This window comes from Ruditapes philippinarum, unplaced genomic scaffold (genome assembly GCF_026571515.1).
Source record: "Ruditapes philippinarum isolate M1 unplaced genomic scaffold, ASM2657151v2 ctg4784_1_1_1_1, whole genome shotgun sequence".
In the NCBI taxonomy this organism is placed as follows: Eukaryota; Metazoa; Mollusca; class Bivalvia; order Venerida; family Veneridae; genus Ruditapes; species Ruditapes philippinarum.
This window is the reverse complement of record NW_026854379.1, coordinates 1-15457: the sequence shown is the minus strand read 5'-3', so window position 1 is coordinate 15457 and position 15457 is coordinate 1. Positions and strand designations below refer to the sequence as shown.

General features: G+C 33.6%; 1 protein-coding gene across 1 annotated transcript; it reads right to left on the bottom strand.

Annotated features, from left to right (window-relative positions):
- Positions 1–546: 546 nt before the first annotated feature.
- Positions 547–12138, bottom strand: LOC132740010 (glucokinase regulatory protein-like; the record flags this gene model as incomplete). The annotated part of the gene is given in 10 exon segments (XM_060727863.1): positions 547–1058; positions 1776–2057; positions 3464–3617; positions 5304–5361; positions 5814–5959; positions 8648–8714; positions 9644–9717; positions 10236–10304; positions 11049–11117; positions 12077–12138. Coding segments are annotated over 10 exon segments (1097 nt in total), but the record flags the coding sequence as incomplete, so codon positions are not given.
- Positions 12139–15457: the final 3319 nt, after the last annotated feature.

Here is a 15457-nt window from a genome sequence, read left to right as displayed (position 1 = left end):
TGGGTGCAGGGATTTATTTAGAGAAAGCAGTAAGAGAATAGGAATAATTTACATAATAGGATGTTAGAAATACATCAAGTCACTATCCCCTCCCCAGCACCGCCTGTTGAAAGCGGTATTGTGGATCTTCAACACTAAACTTATTTTCAACAAATGACTCCAAAGGAATGAAAATATATAGAAACTAGATCTTTAAATATTTGGTTATTTAATGTAAAAATAAAATAACAACTATGAATAAATATATAATGATGACATACCACAATTTTTATAGCAATTAATATGTCGCGGTCAGTTGGAGATATGTCTGTGCAAAAATTTGTCATGAGAGATTCTAAAATGTTCACCCTGAAACAAAATAGGAACTTTTTTTAGAGAGCTCCCAATACCATAAACAAAATTGATATGAGTGGTAAACATTTACTTTTCGGTTTATTATATTTTTAACAATTTAAGCTATTAGTGCCCGTGAATGGACAAAGAACTTGCGTGCATATAGACACAGAACTTGCTCATGCATAGATATAAAACTTGTACGTGTAAAAACATAAAACTTTGTCGTGTATATACATAGAAATTGCTTGTGTTTAAAAATGATGCTTGCTCGTGTATGGGCAAAGTACTTACTCATGAATAAACATAGACCATGCCCGTGAATAGACATAATACTTGTTCGTGTATGAACATAGAACTTACACTTGTATAGACATAGAGCTCGCTTGTGTATAGACATTGTCTATGTATGGACATAGAGCTTGCTCCTTAAAAGACATAGAAAATGCTCGTGTATAAACATACAGAACGTGTAAGGATATTTTTTTTAAATTTCACTTCCAATAATATGAATGTTTATCATTATTATTTCAACAAATATTTCAGCAGTCAAAGTAAATATATTGTTTACACATAAGTAAGCTAAATTTAGGAGGTTTGATAGCATGACTAAATTGTTTCACTCATGATATAATGTAAGTAACTTGCCAGGTGCGACAGATCTCCTTCCACATTTTGCAACGTTTTATAACCATTGGCCACAAATCCCCGAACATCATCTAAAGCTTAAGTAGAAATTTTATATAAAATCTTATCAATTTATTTTAGTTAAACAAATCTGATCTCGTGGTATATTACATATAAGGCATCAACCATAAAATGCATCTCAACATCTTCACGTGATCACCTTGCCATTTGTAATTGGCACTTAATATAAGGCCTCCATGATAGGATGGTTAAGGCCGCTGAGTTAGATATTACTTATCTCTAATCGCTATAGGTTTGAATCCTGCCAGGGACTGTGACTTCTTTCGTGTGATGAAGGTCTCCGGCAAGCTTCCGGAAAGTCGGTAGATCTTCCAAGGTATATGTATCTGCTCATTTTCTCAAATGTATCTGTGTGCTACAACCCGAGGCCATCCGCCAACAGTTCAAGCTAGACTATCGCTATATCGTCATTACCTAAAGTCCTTGATATTAATATCTTTGAAAGGAAAATGGAAAATGTTCGTAAATTTGGATACAAAGAGGTTGTGTAGAAAGTCGAATCTAAATGACACAAATATCTGACAAGGGGAGCAGTGGCATAGTGGTTAAGGTGTCTGCCTCTCAACCCAGGGATCATGGGTTCGAGCCTTAATCGGATCACGACCATGTTTCTTCATATGACACCAGTACTGGTCGGTTCCAGAAAGCGAACTCAAAGTGATTAATATAAGTTGCAAGAACTTGCTTCGCAATCGAGCTTAAATAAATATGTTTAAACCAGATATCAGACTTACTGGCACCATACGTGGGCGGACATTCTGAGGCATCAATCAGACCCATGATGGCCAAACTGTCATCTCCAATGTAATAAATGTTTCCTCCCGAGCGAAGACTGCTCAAAGAAAGTTTAAAACTAAAGATGAAAACCATATGTATCTCTCCTCGGAAATGTGTTGAAAATATAGGTGCAGTGTATGCAATTAATGATTCAATGAACAAACAATATACAAATTTTGATTTCTTACAGGCACATGGGAATCTAAAACAATTGGCAGCATAGAAAGTATCAACAGGAAGTTAAATTCGAAGAGCAAAATGTTACCAGACACGTCAATATGTGAAGTTATACAAAAGGTCTTTTTTTTCTTTTATAAATTCTCTCCCTTTTGCATACCTAGTTGTATACATGTACTTAACAGGATCAACCCTTAACCTGTTGATTCTAGCCAGTGTACGCCAGTGCAGACCAAGATCAGTCTGCATATCCGTGCAATCCAATCATTGTCTGCACTATTTCGCCACTCAGTGCTACGAGTATACTTATTGTTGCCAAAATTGATCTATCTATGTTGTCAAAATTATTTAGCCTAAAATACATGAATGGTTTTTAGGTGGACAGGTTCCATTTAAAGATATTAGGTGTGCGGATTATAATTATCAATTGGGTGATATTGAACATTTACAGTCAAATCCATTTGACCACTTGTCAGCCTTTCTTTCGACGACACGTAACCACAGTTTCTTGGTTTAACCTTGTACACGGCCTTGTTTCACTATGTTATAACATGCGCATAGAGATCTGATGGTTGACTAAAAATAAATGGACAAATACTTATTTAATTTACTAAAAATGCATATAAATTGCAAGAACCAAGAGACAAACAGAATTTAGCAACGGTTATTGTGCCCAAATAAAGCCATTTAAACCAGGCAATGAATATGTAAAGTGGGGCATAAACTTTGCCAAAATAAAAGGTAGTATCGCCATTTAAAATTCGGGCTCCTGTTAGTGATAATAAACATGTTATACTCCGAAATTTTAATTTGAATACCTTTTACAGCGTATAGTTTCTTAGAAAATGAGCCTTGTCAAAAATGTTAAGAAACGCCGATACCGACAAGAGGGTTATGATGATAGCTCCACATTTTTTTTTAAAAAGTTAAGCTTAAAATTAACCGGAAAATGCAACAAAAATACATATCCAAAACTGTTAAGTCATATGTTATCAAGTTGTCTAAATTAATAGATATTTAAAGTAATGTGTCTCTTTATGTTGCGACAAGACGAACACGTATTAGCAATTAATGTCAGCTTTCTGTACTATAATCATAAGTTTTAATAAGAAAATTCTATGATACATTATGGGCATAACAATTAAATATCGGTATATTCTTTCACTGTAGTTAGTGGTCATGACAAAATTTACATTAATGTTTATTCTGGTTTCAAGAACAAAAATACAAATTTTGTTTATTAGTTTTCTGATACAGGATATGTAACACATAAAACTTGTTTAATTATTTTTAGAAGGTTGCGCATGAAGACAAAGATTTATACAAAGTACAGCCATAACAGCAAACTCTGGTACATCGTGAAGTACCACATGTCCCATAATGCGAACATTTGATTGGCTAATTCAAATTTAAGAATTTGAATTCAACCAATAGCATGCTGTGTTTCATTTTGAGACTGGTTCCTAGCATTTTAATAGCCATGGAACAAATACAGGGTATTTAACATACATATTCTCCTCGGAGTGATACATGTCCAGGAGTCCAGTCAAACAGATTGTCTCAAGAAGAAGTTTCGTAGCTGTCCCACATTTCATCCGACTCGATCCTGTTATTGGATCAGGCTACATAGAAAACAGAATTAATTGTTCACCTAATTTACACGGTGACCTTGTTAAAATATCTGTCATCTTTGTAACTTCCTTTTCATATTTAATTATATTGCTTAATTTATTACAACATAAAACAATTAATACTGTGTCTCTGTTCTTTACAACAAGGCTGACAAATAAAGCAAATGAAATAAACAAAGTACAACTCTTTTTTCAATATTTTTTCAAACATGTCCAATAAAAAATTGATCTAAATCCATTTTTTCCCAGAATGATAAATTTACGACATTATGCAAATGACATGATATTATTATTAACTGAATAAATCATATGAAAAACCATGTTTGTAGTTCAGATTAAAGAACTTGTAGACACGTTTGTAAACAAAATAATTTAGATTCCAGTAATAAAACTTTTGAATAACTGTAAAAATACGATTTTTAAAACTTAGGCGAAAGTACTCTTAGATTGATTTATTAGTAACTGTATCATATTTGTGCCGAGTAAAAGTATTATTAGATACATCTACTAGGGCAATATTTGAAATTCAAATGAAAGCTTTTGTTGACACCTTTTGTAAATACTAAATTTGTAATTTAGGCGATAGAACTAACAGATAATACATGTACATTTGTTAGTAACATATAAGTAATTCAGATGAAACCATTTGTAGACATATTTCAAATATTTTATTCATAAATTCAGGTCAACCACATCTGTTCAACGGTGTATACGCGATTCTTTGTAGTTCACGGTATAATAAGAATACTTCCCATTTTTACCAGATTTGTTTAAGATGTGTATATCAATCATCAGTTAATATCATAAGAACCTGCATTGTTTAAAAGTATACAACAAAACATATGTATGGATACCCCCGATAATTGGGTTTAATGAATGTATACCTCTGCGGGCTTTTTGCTTGATAATGTTTTTAACGGACAGATTCAACACTGCATGAGATATTATTCATATCTTATTAATATAAAGTAAATAAAAAAAATATTGAAAAACTGAGAGAAAAAAATTAACTTAAAAAAAAACTTTGATCAAATTAGTAAGTATATGAGTCTACCGCATGCAACCATTTTATGAATTTTAAATAGACATTGTATAAAGATGATACTTCTTGTAAATTGCAATAACCTTATTGAAAAACTATACAGGAAAATTTAGACTGGACGGATTTTAGCATTGTAACAAATAACGTTAACCAAAGTTTGTCTAATATGGTACTACACTGCTGTAGTTGATAACATCAAGCGAATAATTCAGACTTAACATAAGATATGGCTTCTAAAGTAGCATGCCTCCAGATTCATGCTAATTTTCATGAAAATTTCGAGAAAAAGTACATGTATTTAAAAGTAAAATACTGTAAAGTGAACAAAGAAGGTAATTTACACATTGCAAACGGCACTTACAATCTACGTTAATTACCAAAAAGAGGTCAAAACATACATAAATACCTCTGACTGCGTTAGTAACGCAGTAGAATTATAATAATTGATACTGTGAAATCAGTCATTAATCGCACAAAACAAGTTAATAATCAATTAGATATCGAATATTTTTACTTTTATTACGATATTTATACATTTTTCTAAAGATTGAATTTCTTGAAATATTTTGGCTCATCTGGAGGCGTGCAGCTTTAAATGAGAACATGCAAATATGTATATATAATACTTTTCAAACTGACAGATTATAGTTACCTTGCAAAAATGTTTTATCCCAATTTTCTATTTTGATATTTCTGTAGAAGAAAAAATATGAACAATTAGGGTATATTTCTATTATTTCTATATCTACCGTAGCCAATGACTGGGATTTTACGTATAAATCATGACACTGTTATGACAATATGCGACTTTGCAGTAACACTGGCATAGGAAGAACTCGGGTGAACCTTTGTACATTATTTCAGGTTCGAACTGGCTTTTTTATAAGAACTATCTTTACTCCGTTGGCTAGCTGGATAAATTCCTCACTTAAAAGAATCCAAAGCCACCGGTGGGATTCGAACGAACAAAAGATGCAAAGTCAGTGTATTAATCGCTCGGAAGTCACATAGGCCTCGACACATCAGCTGACTCGTAAATGGTATCGAAATAAATATACGAATGGGTGTCTTACATAAAGTATACATTTATAGAAAATAAAACTTTTTGACAGTTGAATTAATTGTTCTAAGCAATCAATAAATACCTGGCTAAATGTTCTGGGTTAAAACCTAGAAGGACAGGTACAAATTTGGAATTATCCATGCAGTATTCTAGTTGCCCGGCAACGAAAGGTGCTGATAAGCCACAAGTTATACCTATATACAATACACGGTCCTTTCCTTCTGATATCTTTAAAACAGTAAAAGAAAAAATACATCAGACATGAAGTTAAACATACAATTTTATTGAATGAATATTAAAGGTCCATTATGCCCCAGAAATGCAATCGTTTTCATTACTCGGAAACTTTTTTTCATTTCTGGTACAAATGTTTCTTGTTACAGTTTACTCATTTCCCACATATTTGAACTATCTGTTGCTTTTCATGCTCTGTTGGCAAATAAGTGTTTTGTATGGAAGTCAAAATACTATTTGGTTTACTTTTTGCTGCCTTTGTGATACATTACTTCACGTTCAGTGCAACTTTCTTCAGTTGTTAGACATATAATATGATCTAATTCCATTATTAAAACATTATTACACACATGCTTGACATTTCATAACAATTGAAAATATGAGCCGCGTCACGACAAAACCAACGTAATGCGTTTGCGACCAGCATGGATCCAGACCAGCCTGCGCATCCGCGCAGTCTGATCAAGATCCATGCTGTTCGCTTACAAAACCTATTACAAGTAGAGACACTGATAGCGAACAGCATGGATCCTGATCAGACTGCGCGGAGGCGCAGGCTGGTCTGGATCCATGCTGGTCGCAAACGCATTACGTTGGTTTTGTCGTGACGCGGCTCATATATGGATTCCAGAGGCATATTGTGCCTTTAAAATTGTATTGATAAAAGGTATGAACACATTCTTTACCGACAAAATTAAAATGATAAGGAAAATGATGGCATTGATAAAAAATTTCATTGCAGTGATGCATTTTTGTTTATTAAAGCCCAATTAAGCCATCGAAATGGTATCATATTAATTTCTAAAAATCCTCTCACATTTGGTATCTTGTTACAGTTTCCAAAAGGTTACCAAGCTTGACATTCTTACTCTAGTTATTGTCCGGAAACCACTTTTCTATTTTAGTAACGGTGACCATGACCTTGACCCCCAGTGGGTCCAAATCAAATACTAATCGAGGTCTTCATATGAGCTTGCTATACACCAAGTTTGATTACAATATCGCATTCCTCAATCTAGTTATTGTCCGGAAACCATTTTTCTTTTTTAGTAACGTGACCTTGACCCCAGGGGGTCCAAATGCAATATCAACCAGGGTCTTTATATAAGCTTGTTATGCACCAAGTTTGATAACAATATCTCATTCCTAACTCTAGTTAATGCCCGGAAACCATTTTTCTATTTTTAGTAACAGTGACCTTTACCCGAGGCGGTCTAAATACCAAGTTTGATTACTTGTATAAATGTCCTGTCTACGAAGGAGACCGACGAACCGACCATTCTGACCCCGATACCCCCCCCCCCCCTTGTAGAGGAGTTATAACAGGAATAAACACTATACACAATGGGGCCTGCTAAGACACATATATAACAGAAACTCAATAATTGAAACCACTGAACAATATGATAAGGTAAATTAATTGGAGAAAAAGAAAATGTGTAATAACGGTGTTTTAATCGTTTATCTTCTCTTTGATATCTAAAGTTACTCTCAGTAGTTTTGACCATGAGAGTTGCTGATCTGTAGGATCCTTATTGTCAATGTTGTCTTCCAATGCGCCAAATTTTTACAAGGAAATTGTAATTTCTAATCATAATATATCTCTCTTGGCGGTATAACTCTTCGAATGGCCTAAGTGATTGAAACAGATATCATTGTTTTGTTAATGTTTATTGTATTTCTGTGCGTTTTCTGTTTTCCTTCTTTTGAGAAATTTTCTGTAGGACAGCAATATTTTTGCATTTTGCCTTATCACACCTAAGATATAATTCACATTGGCAGTGTTTACATGCCTATCTGTGAAGTACTGAACAATGTCTGGTTTTCTGACAATTAAATGTAATTATTTACATTGTTACTGAACATTGTTCCTGGAAACTTTTCAGATACATTACAATTATGTTTTCAAAGAGTACCTAGATACACAATTTGTGAAAACATAATTTCATCCAAAATTACTTTTAAAAATGCCCGTTATCCGTTTCCACTGTGCTAGAAAGCGCAAATGGACCATTATTCTGACTCAAAAGAATGATGCAACGAAAGAAAAAACTTCAACAAAGAAAGATAATACTACGATATAAAGATGAACATCAATATCGTATGAGTTATCTTAACTCTTACCCTTGATAAGTATAGAGCCATGCCAGCCTGCACATTTGTGCAATCTGACCAGGCTCTTTACTGTTTGTTGACCAACTTCATATATTTTCATCTTTAAATCTCCAAACTTGATAATGGACAGTTCAAAAAATGGAAACTAGCAAGTTCACTTAAAGTGACATCATGCCCAAGTTGTGCTCAAATTACTTTACATTTCAAAACATTTACTGCTATAATGGTGATTGACCAACAGTTGATATATGCTTAAAAATCCGCCTTAAATATAAAAAGACTGTCCCACTCTTCTTATAAATCGGAGTTACAGGTATATATTACAATGAATATTAATTTATAGAAATTGTCTTGTGTCGCCATGTGAGTTATTTATCTTTCATGCGAAGATAATGATAAAATTGAAAGGAAAATGGTAAAATGTGATCTTATTTTGACTTTAACCTGTTCACATACTATATACTCTTAGATGGACATAATGTCATTTTAAGAAATTCAGGAGGGTTAGGGTTGAGTTAATCAATAACAGTCACATTTCAAATGTTTCACTTCAAATTTTTACTGCACCTTTTTAAGTGCCTCGATGCCTGCATGGGGATCATCTTCGGGTGCCTCTTGCGACGTGAATAAAGCTCTGAAAGGAAAAAATACATTGGTTGGATAAGTTTCGAAGCTAGTGCTACATAATAATGATATATAATAATATGTATATATAATTATGCAATATATTCAAAACGTTAATAATACGTGAAACGATGGAATATGGCCGCTTAGAAATACATACACATGCATATACAGTAAACTACGGTGACATAGAGGGAACATCAGAAATATTTTATCTATCACATGCGCACGCAATAGCAACTACGTGCGCACACGATAGTTGATGGCCCCTTTATGCCACCTTAGTAAACAAAAAAGTATGTTTGTTATAATATAGCCATTAAAGTAATGAATCAAAAATAAAAACAGACCATTTCATTTGGAAATCTTACAGTTACGGTAAAAAAACGTTTCGATTCTCGTTGATGTAAACGCCCTTATTAACTTTTATTATTCTTATTTCTAGACACGTCAGTTTGATAGGTCTATATCACAGAAAGAACAACTATTTATGTCTGATTGTTTGGATATACCAACAGACCCTTGATTGTTATAAATATGTAAATATAAATCAAGAAAGAATTAGTTACAGGTCTATTATTTCTCAGAATGATATTGATTTTCACTGTTAATTTTTGGTATCTTGTTACTGTTTCTAAACACATACTCGTTTGCTATATACATGCACTATCTTTTGCACTTTTAGTTCTGTTAGCAATTGTTATAATTATACTAGTAATGAATTACTATTTTGATTGAAAGTCAAAATACTACTTTGTTTACATCTTGCTACCTTTACGACACATAAATACATGTTCAGTGCTACTTTATTCAGTTATAAAACATTTAACATGCACTTTATCCATTCTTTAAACATCATTTGACAAATGTTTGACAGTTTTAACTATTTTTTTTATAAATATGGATTCTGAGGCATAATGTGCCTTTAAAGTAACTTACTTGTCACCACCAGCAATCAGGTACCGAAATATTTCCGGACGTTTCCGCTCACGTTGAAGTTCATTGAACGTTCTCTGTGATGGTAAAAGAAATGACACTTTAAACTTTTATATGACGGAACCAAACAGCGATTAGCCTCTGCCACTGGTATAGATCCAGGCCAGCTTGCACATTGGTGCAATCTGACTCGGCTCAGTACTGTTGGAGGCTTTGTTTGGTATTTTAATTAGACCGATACGTATATATTATATTAAAAGTGATAGGCTACTCTTTTTTTTAATTTATTTTTAAATTATCATATGATTTTCGCAGTGAACAATGTACAAGTGTACATATTACAGATTTTTAAAAAAAAAATTTGAATTAATAAAGTAATAAGTAATTGTCTGGTCAGCTGCTTTGATTTTTAAGGAAGGTAATGTAACCTCTGCAGAGCGACCCTCTATAAAGCAGTTATCTCTTTATAACAACTGCCCAATAGCTTCTAAAAGTAAAATTTCAAAATAAATTCAACCTCTATAGAGCATCACCACTCATCAACAAAAACATGTTTGTCTGTATCTGCAGAGGTTGTACTATATATATAACTTACGGCCACCATAAATCCTAGTCGACCGGATGTTCCACACCCGCTAAACACCACTAACCCACTTCCATCCTCCTGTTGACAAATAGATGTTAATTTATAACATAGTTTTATGTTGTATTTGCAGGGATATATATATTGTTTGTTCATATAAATTGACTAAAATAGGCCATGGTCAAAAAGTGTGTAAACATTCTTAATTAAGGGTTTTTACTGTATAATTTAATCAGAGCTTTTGTGTGTATGTGTTTTGTTTTGTTGTTATTGTTTTTGTGTGTGTATGTTTTTGTGTTGTTTTTTTTTTGTTTTTTGTTGTTGTTTTTTTTTTGGGTGGGGGGGGGCGATCGTCAGATTACCTGACCATATCTTTAACCATATTTTAGTTAACACATTGTTAAACATTCCCCAATGAATATGATTAATAATGATTATAAACGTTTCTGCAAAGAAGAGGATTTTTTGCAGAGAATTTTCTTAAACTTTGCATGAAAAAAGAAAATCAAATCAAAATTAAAACATTTTATTTTTGCTCTTTTCATGCTTTAATGACATTTTCAAAATGCGTTTATAAATTCAAATAAAAATTATCAATAGGTAAATGTACGCGAGATGGAAAAGTATTTCAGTCATAAAAAGTTTCAGTCTGCTCGCAGGCAGATAGGATATGAGGCAAATGAAAAGGTCAAGGACTCGTGGAAATGAAGGAGACCTAAATATGTTGCGACAACAACATTAAACTGATAATTGACATTTCCAATTAAGCTGGAAAAGTCCATATTATGTAATTTAATAATAAAAACTAATAAAATAATAAATTACCTGCAACATTTCGATGACATGTTCTGAAACATCATCAATTGTCTTTATCATCTCTTCGCTGAATATCGACTGTAAAATATAAATGAGCCGCGTCACGACAACACCAACATAATGGGTTTGCGACCAGCATGGATCCAGACCAGCCTCAGATCAGGATCCATGCTGTTCGCTTACCAACTATGTAACAAGTAGAGAAACTGATAGCGAACAGCATGGATCTTGATCAGACTGCGCGGATGGGCAGGTGGTCTGGATCCATGCTGGTCGCAAACGCACTATGTTGGTTTTGTCATGACGCGGCTCAAATGTGTAATAAACTAGGTTTGGTCGTAATTCTTAATTAACTTCCGCACAAAATACTAAGTCACAATACATGTTCTTTTCTTCATTGTAATTTAGAGATAATATTTTTTGAAGAATTACAATCTAGTCATTTGTAAAAGAAACTTAAGAAGAAACCAATTCAATGACTGTAAATAAATTTAAAATTGTCGCCGAGGTACTTGACATACATGATAATTAAACAAAAGCTTGATTCCGTATTAAAAGATGCCACTATAAAAGACCGGCTGTATAAAGTTGAAATAAATATGATCAATATATGAATAAATTTTTCAACGAAATCTTATTTTCAACGTAGACAATACCACCAAAATGAAGACTTTAACCCTAAAATCTGCTGGATTTGTGTAATGGGTTTGTCCAGTTTTAAATTTGGAATATTCCATTCGGTCTTAAAGTGAATTCAGTATAAAAATTCAGAAACCGGGCGACCAACAGTCTAGAGCCTGACTACACAACCAGTTTGATTCTATACAGATTAAGGGTTGAAAAAAACAACAGATATTTTTATTTAGATATCAAAATCTCTTTAAAAGGTGGAAATTAAACTGGAAACAAGCAGTAAAACTGAAGTTCGCGAAACTCCGTAACAAAGAACGTCACTTTTTATCTCATACTTGGTAGATATATTTTTGGCCTAAAAATGATTCCATAAATTTATAAAATAATTAAAATATACTATTTACTTTGTAATCTTTGTAGCCATCAAATATCTCCTGATCACACTTTTCAAGTAAAGTAACGATTTCTGAAATTTAAAAAAATGTATTTTTATTATTGCTGGTTTTAATGACAAAAAACATATTAAGTCACATTAAGAAATGTACGGTGTTCCGTTAGTGCCATCGCCTACAAAAGAAGAAATTTGAAACGCAAAACGTCGAAAACACCAAGGCACCCTGGATGAACAAGTGTGGTCACGTGACCACAAATGCAAACGCCGATTTTACATTTCAGCAATTACGGACCCGATTTCAGGTAATTATTTGAAGATATCTTTTTTTCTACTGCATCCACAAAATTTTGACCTAGACCTTAGGACCCGGCGTTAATTGAGCTTTTATTTTATGTATGTAGTAATTGCGAGGCTTCTGTGATTTTTTAGAACACTTCGACACAAATTTTCTTTTTGGTAGGCAAACGCCGATAGGTTTTACCTTTTCTTATCTTTTTTGTTCACTGGAAACCTATGTTGAGGGAAAATAATAGAAGATATATGTTTTTTACAAGTAATTTTCGTACCTAACTTATTCATAATTTCATTAGCAAGGTTATATTCGAGGTAAACCCATGTTTTCCACTTGTTGTCGATTTTGCAAACGTCGTTTGATTATGTAAAATGGGCAAACGTCGGTTGGTCATTTGAAATATATTTAAGCACCCGTTGATGTCTTTTTAAACGCTGAACTATATTTGTCTCATTTCCAGAGTTCTTCATCCTAATAAACAATTTCATTGCAAACTGATTCTAATAACATTTTGGCCACTACGCCCATGGTTTCCAGATTTATTGAATCTGTCGGAAGCTCAACCGTTATGTCTTCTATTGGTTACAAACGTGTTACAACAACCAAAATCTCAGATATGTCATCCAAATCCAGGTGTTCTGAAATTGACTGCATGGTTGCTATCGACAGACAGTTTAGAGAAAAAGGTTTTTTTCAAACTTCTTACAACCAGCTGGAGAACTGGTACTCAGAAAGATTACTCCAGTAAATTAAGACAATTTATGATATGGTGTCGTCAAAAGAATATTGATTCCTTCACAGCATCCTTAAATACTTGTGCTGAGTTTTTATCAGATTTGTACAATAAAGGTTTACAGTAGGTTACCGCTCTATTTTATCTGCAGTTTTACCTCCAGTAGATAGCACACCTATTGGTCAACATCCGTTTGTTATCAGATAATTAAAAGTATTCAATTTAAGAACTCCTGTAACAAAGTTGTTGCCTGAATGGGATTTGCCTAAAGTTCTTAGTTCACTACAAACATTTTCCTTTTGAACCTTTGAGAAAAACATCAATTGAATTTTTAACATATAAAAAAAAAGTTGTTTTTCTTACAGCTATCACGACATTCAGGGGAGCCAGCCACCTTCAAGCGTTAACATTAGGAGGAGCTATTTCCGTGAAGGCAGATGGGGAAACTTTTAGCAGACATGGTTTGGCTAAACAGGATAGACCTGGTCATTCATCAGCAAAAATTTTTGTACCAGCTTTTAAGACCATCCAAGAAGAGCATTTGCTATCTATCTTAAAAGAACTAAATCCTTCAGACGTAAAGATTAAACAAGTTTATTTCTGACAATTAATGTACCTCATTATAAAGCTTCTTCACAAACTTTGGCTTCATATATTCTTAAAACTATTCAAGAGGCTTATGAAGATGAACATAAAAACGAAACAGCACATTCTACAAGAGCTTTAGGTCCAAATTCTCAACGCTGCAGATTGGTCAAAAGAAAACACCTTCGTTAAATTTTATTTGAAACAAGTAACTCCAAGTGATCTCACTGTGTAGTTCAACGTCACTGTATAGTTTAACCTAAGAAGATGGAATTTTTTTCTACATTTTTAAATCAAAGTTTATTCCCGACGAATTTTGTGTGGAATTGATTTTTGAGAAGATTATATGGTTTTATGTATACATGTATAAATGGGATATACAGAAGTTTTATAAAAGTTTGTTATTCAAGAAGAAGAATGTTTTAAAATAAAAAAGGAGAAAAGAGAGAAGTATTTTGCAACTTGACTTAAATAACCACCGGTTTATAAGAATCTTACACCGGCTGCCGGTACAGACCGGAATATCTGTCGAGTTTCCGCTTATTAGTTACCTGAGAGCTAGATATTCCCGTCTGTACCAACAGCCAGTGTTTGATTCTTTTTCTTGCATATTACATGTCAAATATTTTCGGAACAGAAATTATGAAAACTGATATATATATATCGCACTTTTTTCTTATAGTAGCGTAGTTGAACATACAACTTCATTCATGAAGGAAAAATGACGTCATCCTAAGAACGCGATTCATTCATTAAAGGCGCGTGTCAATAACGTCATTTAAAGCACGCGACTTGTCTTACATGGGGGTGTAAGACAGAGATTTCCAGCACCGTTGTAAACGGTAGATTATAAGAATCTTACACCGGCTGCCGGTACATACCGGAATATCTAGCTCGAGGGTGACTGTTTACGGCGGTAACGAGGCTCTGCCGAGTTTCCGCCTTAAACAGTCACCCGAGAGCTAGATATTTAATTCCGTCTGCACTGACAGCCGGTGTTTGATTCTTTTTCTTACATGTTACATGTCAATTATTTTCGGAACAGAAATTATGAAAACTGATATATTCTCATTACGCACTTTTTTCTTATAGTAGCGTATGAACATACAACTTCATTCATAACGGAAAAATGACGTCATTTTAAGAACGCGATTCATTCATAAAAAGCGCGCATCAATGACGTAATTTAAAGCACGCGACTTGTCTTACATGGGGATGTAAGACAGAGTTTTCCAGCACCGGTGTAAACGGTAGAGATGTTCAACCGGCGTTTGCATATTTTACATGTTCAAATGACGTTTGCAAATTAGACAATACGGGGAATGACATGGGATTACGTCAAATATAACTTTGCTAATGAAATTATAAATGAGTTAGGGACAGGAATGGCATGTAAAAAGACATATCCTCTATTATTTTACCTCAACATGTATTTCCAGTGAAAAAAATGATAGGAAAAAGTAAAACCTATCGGCGTTTGCTTTGCGAAAAAAACATTTGTGTCGAAGTGTTCTAAAAAACTACTAAAGTCTAGTAATGACTACTCACATAATATAAAAGCTTAATTTACGCCGGGTCCTAAGGTCTATGTCTTATTTTTGTGCTCGCAGTGGAAAAAAAGATATCTGCAAATATTTGCTGAAATGTTAAATCGGCGTTTGCATTTGTGGTCACGTGACAAAACTTGTTCATCCAGGGTGCAAGGGGCGAAGACGAAAACACGAAGGGATGAAGGCGAAAACGCGAAGACACGATGACGAGAACGCGATAATTACCGACTT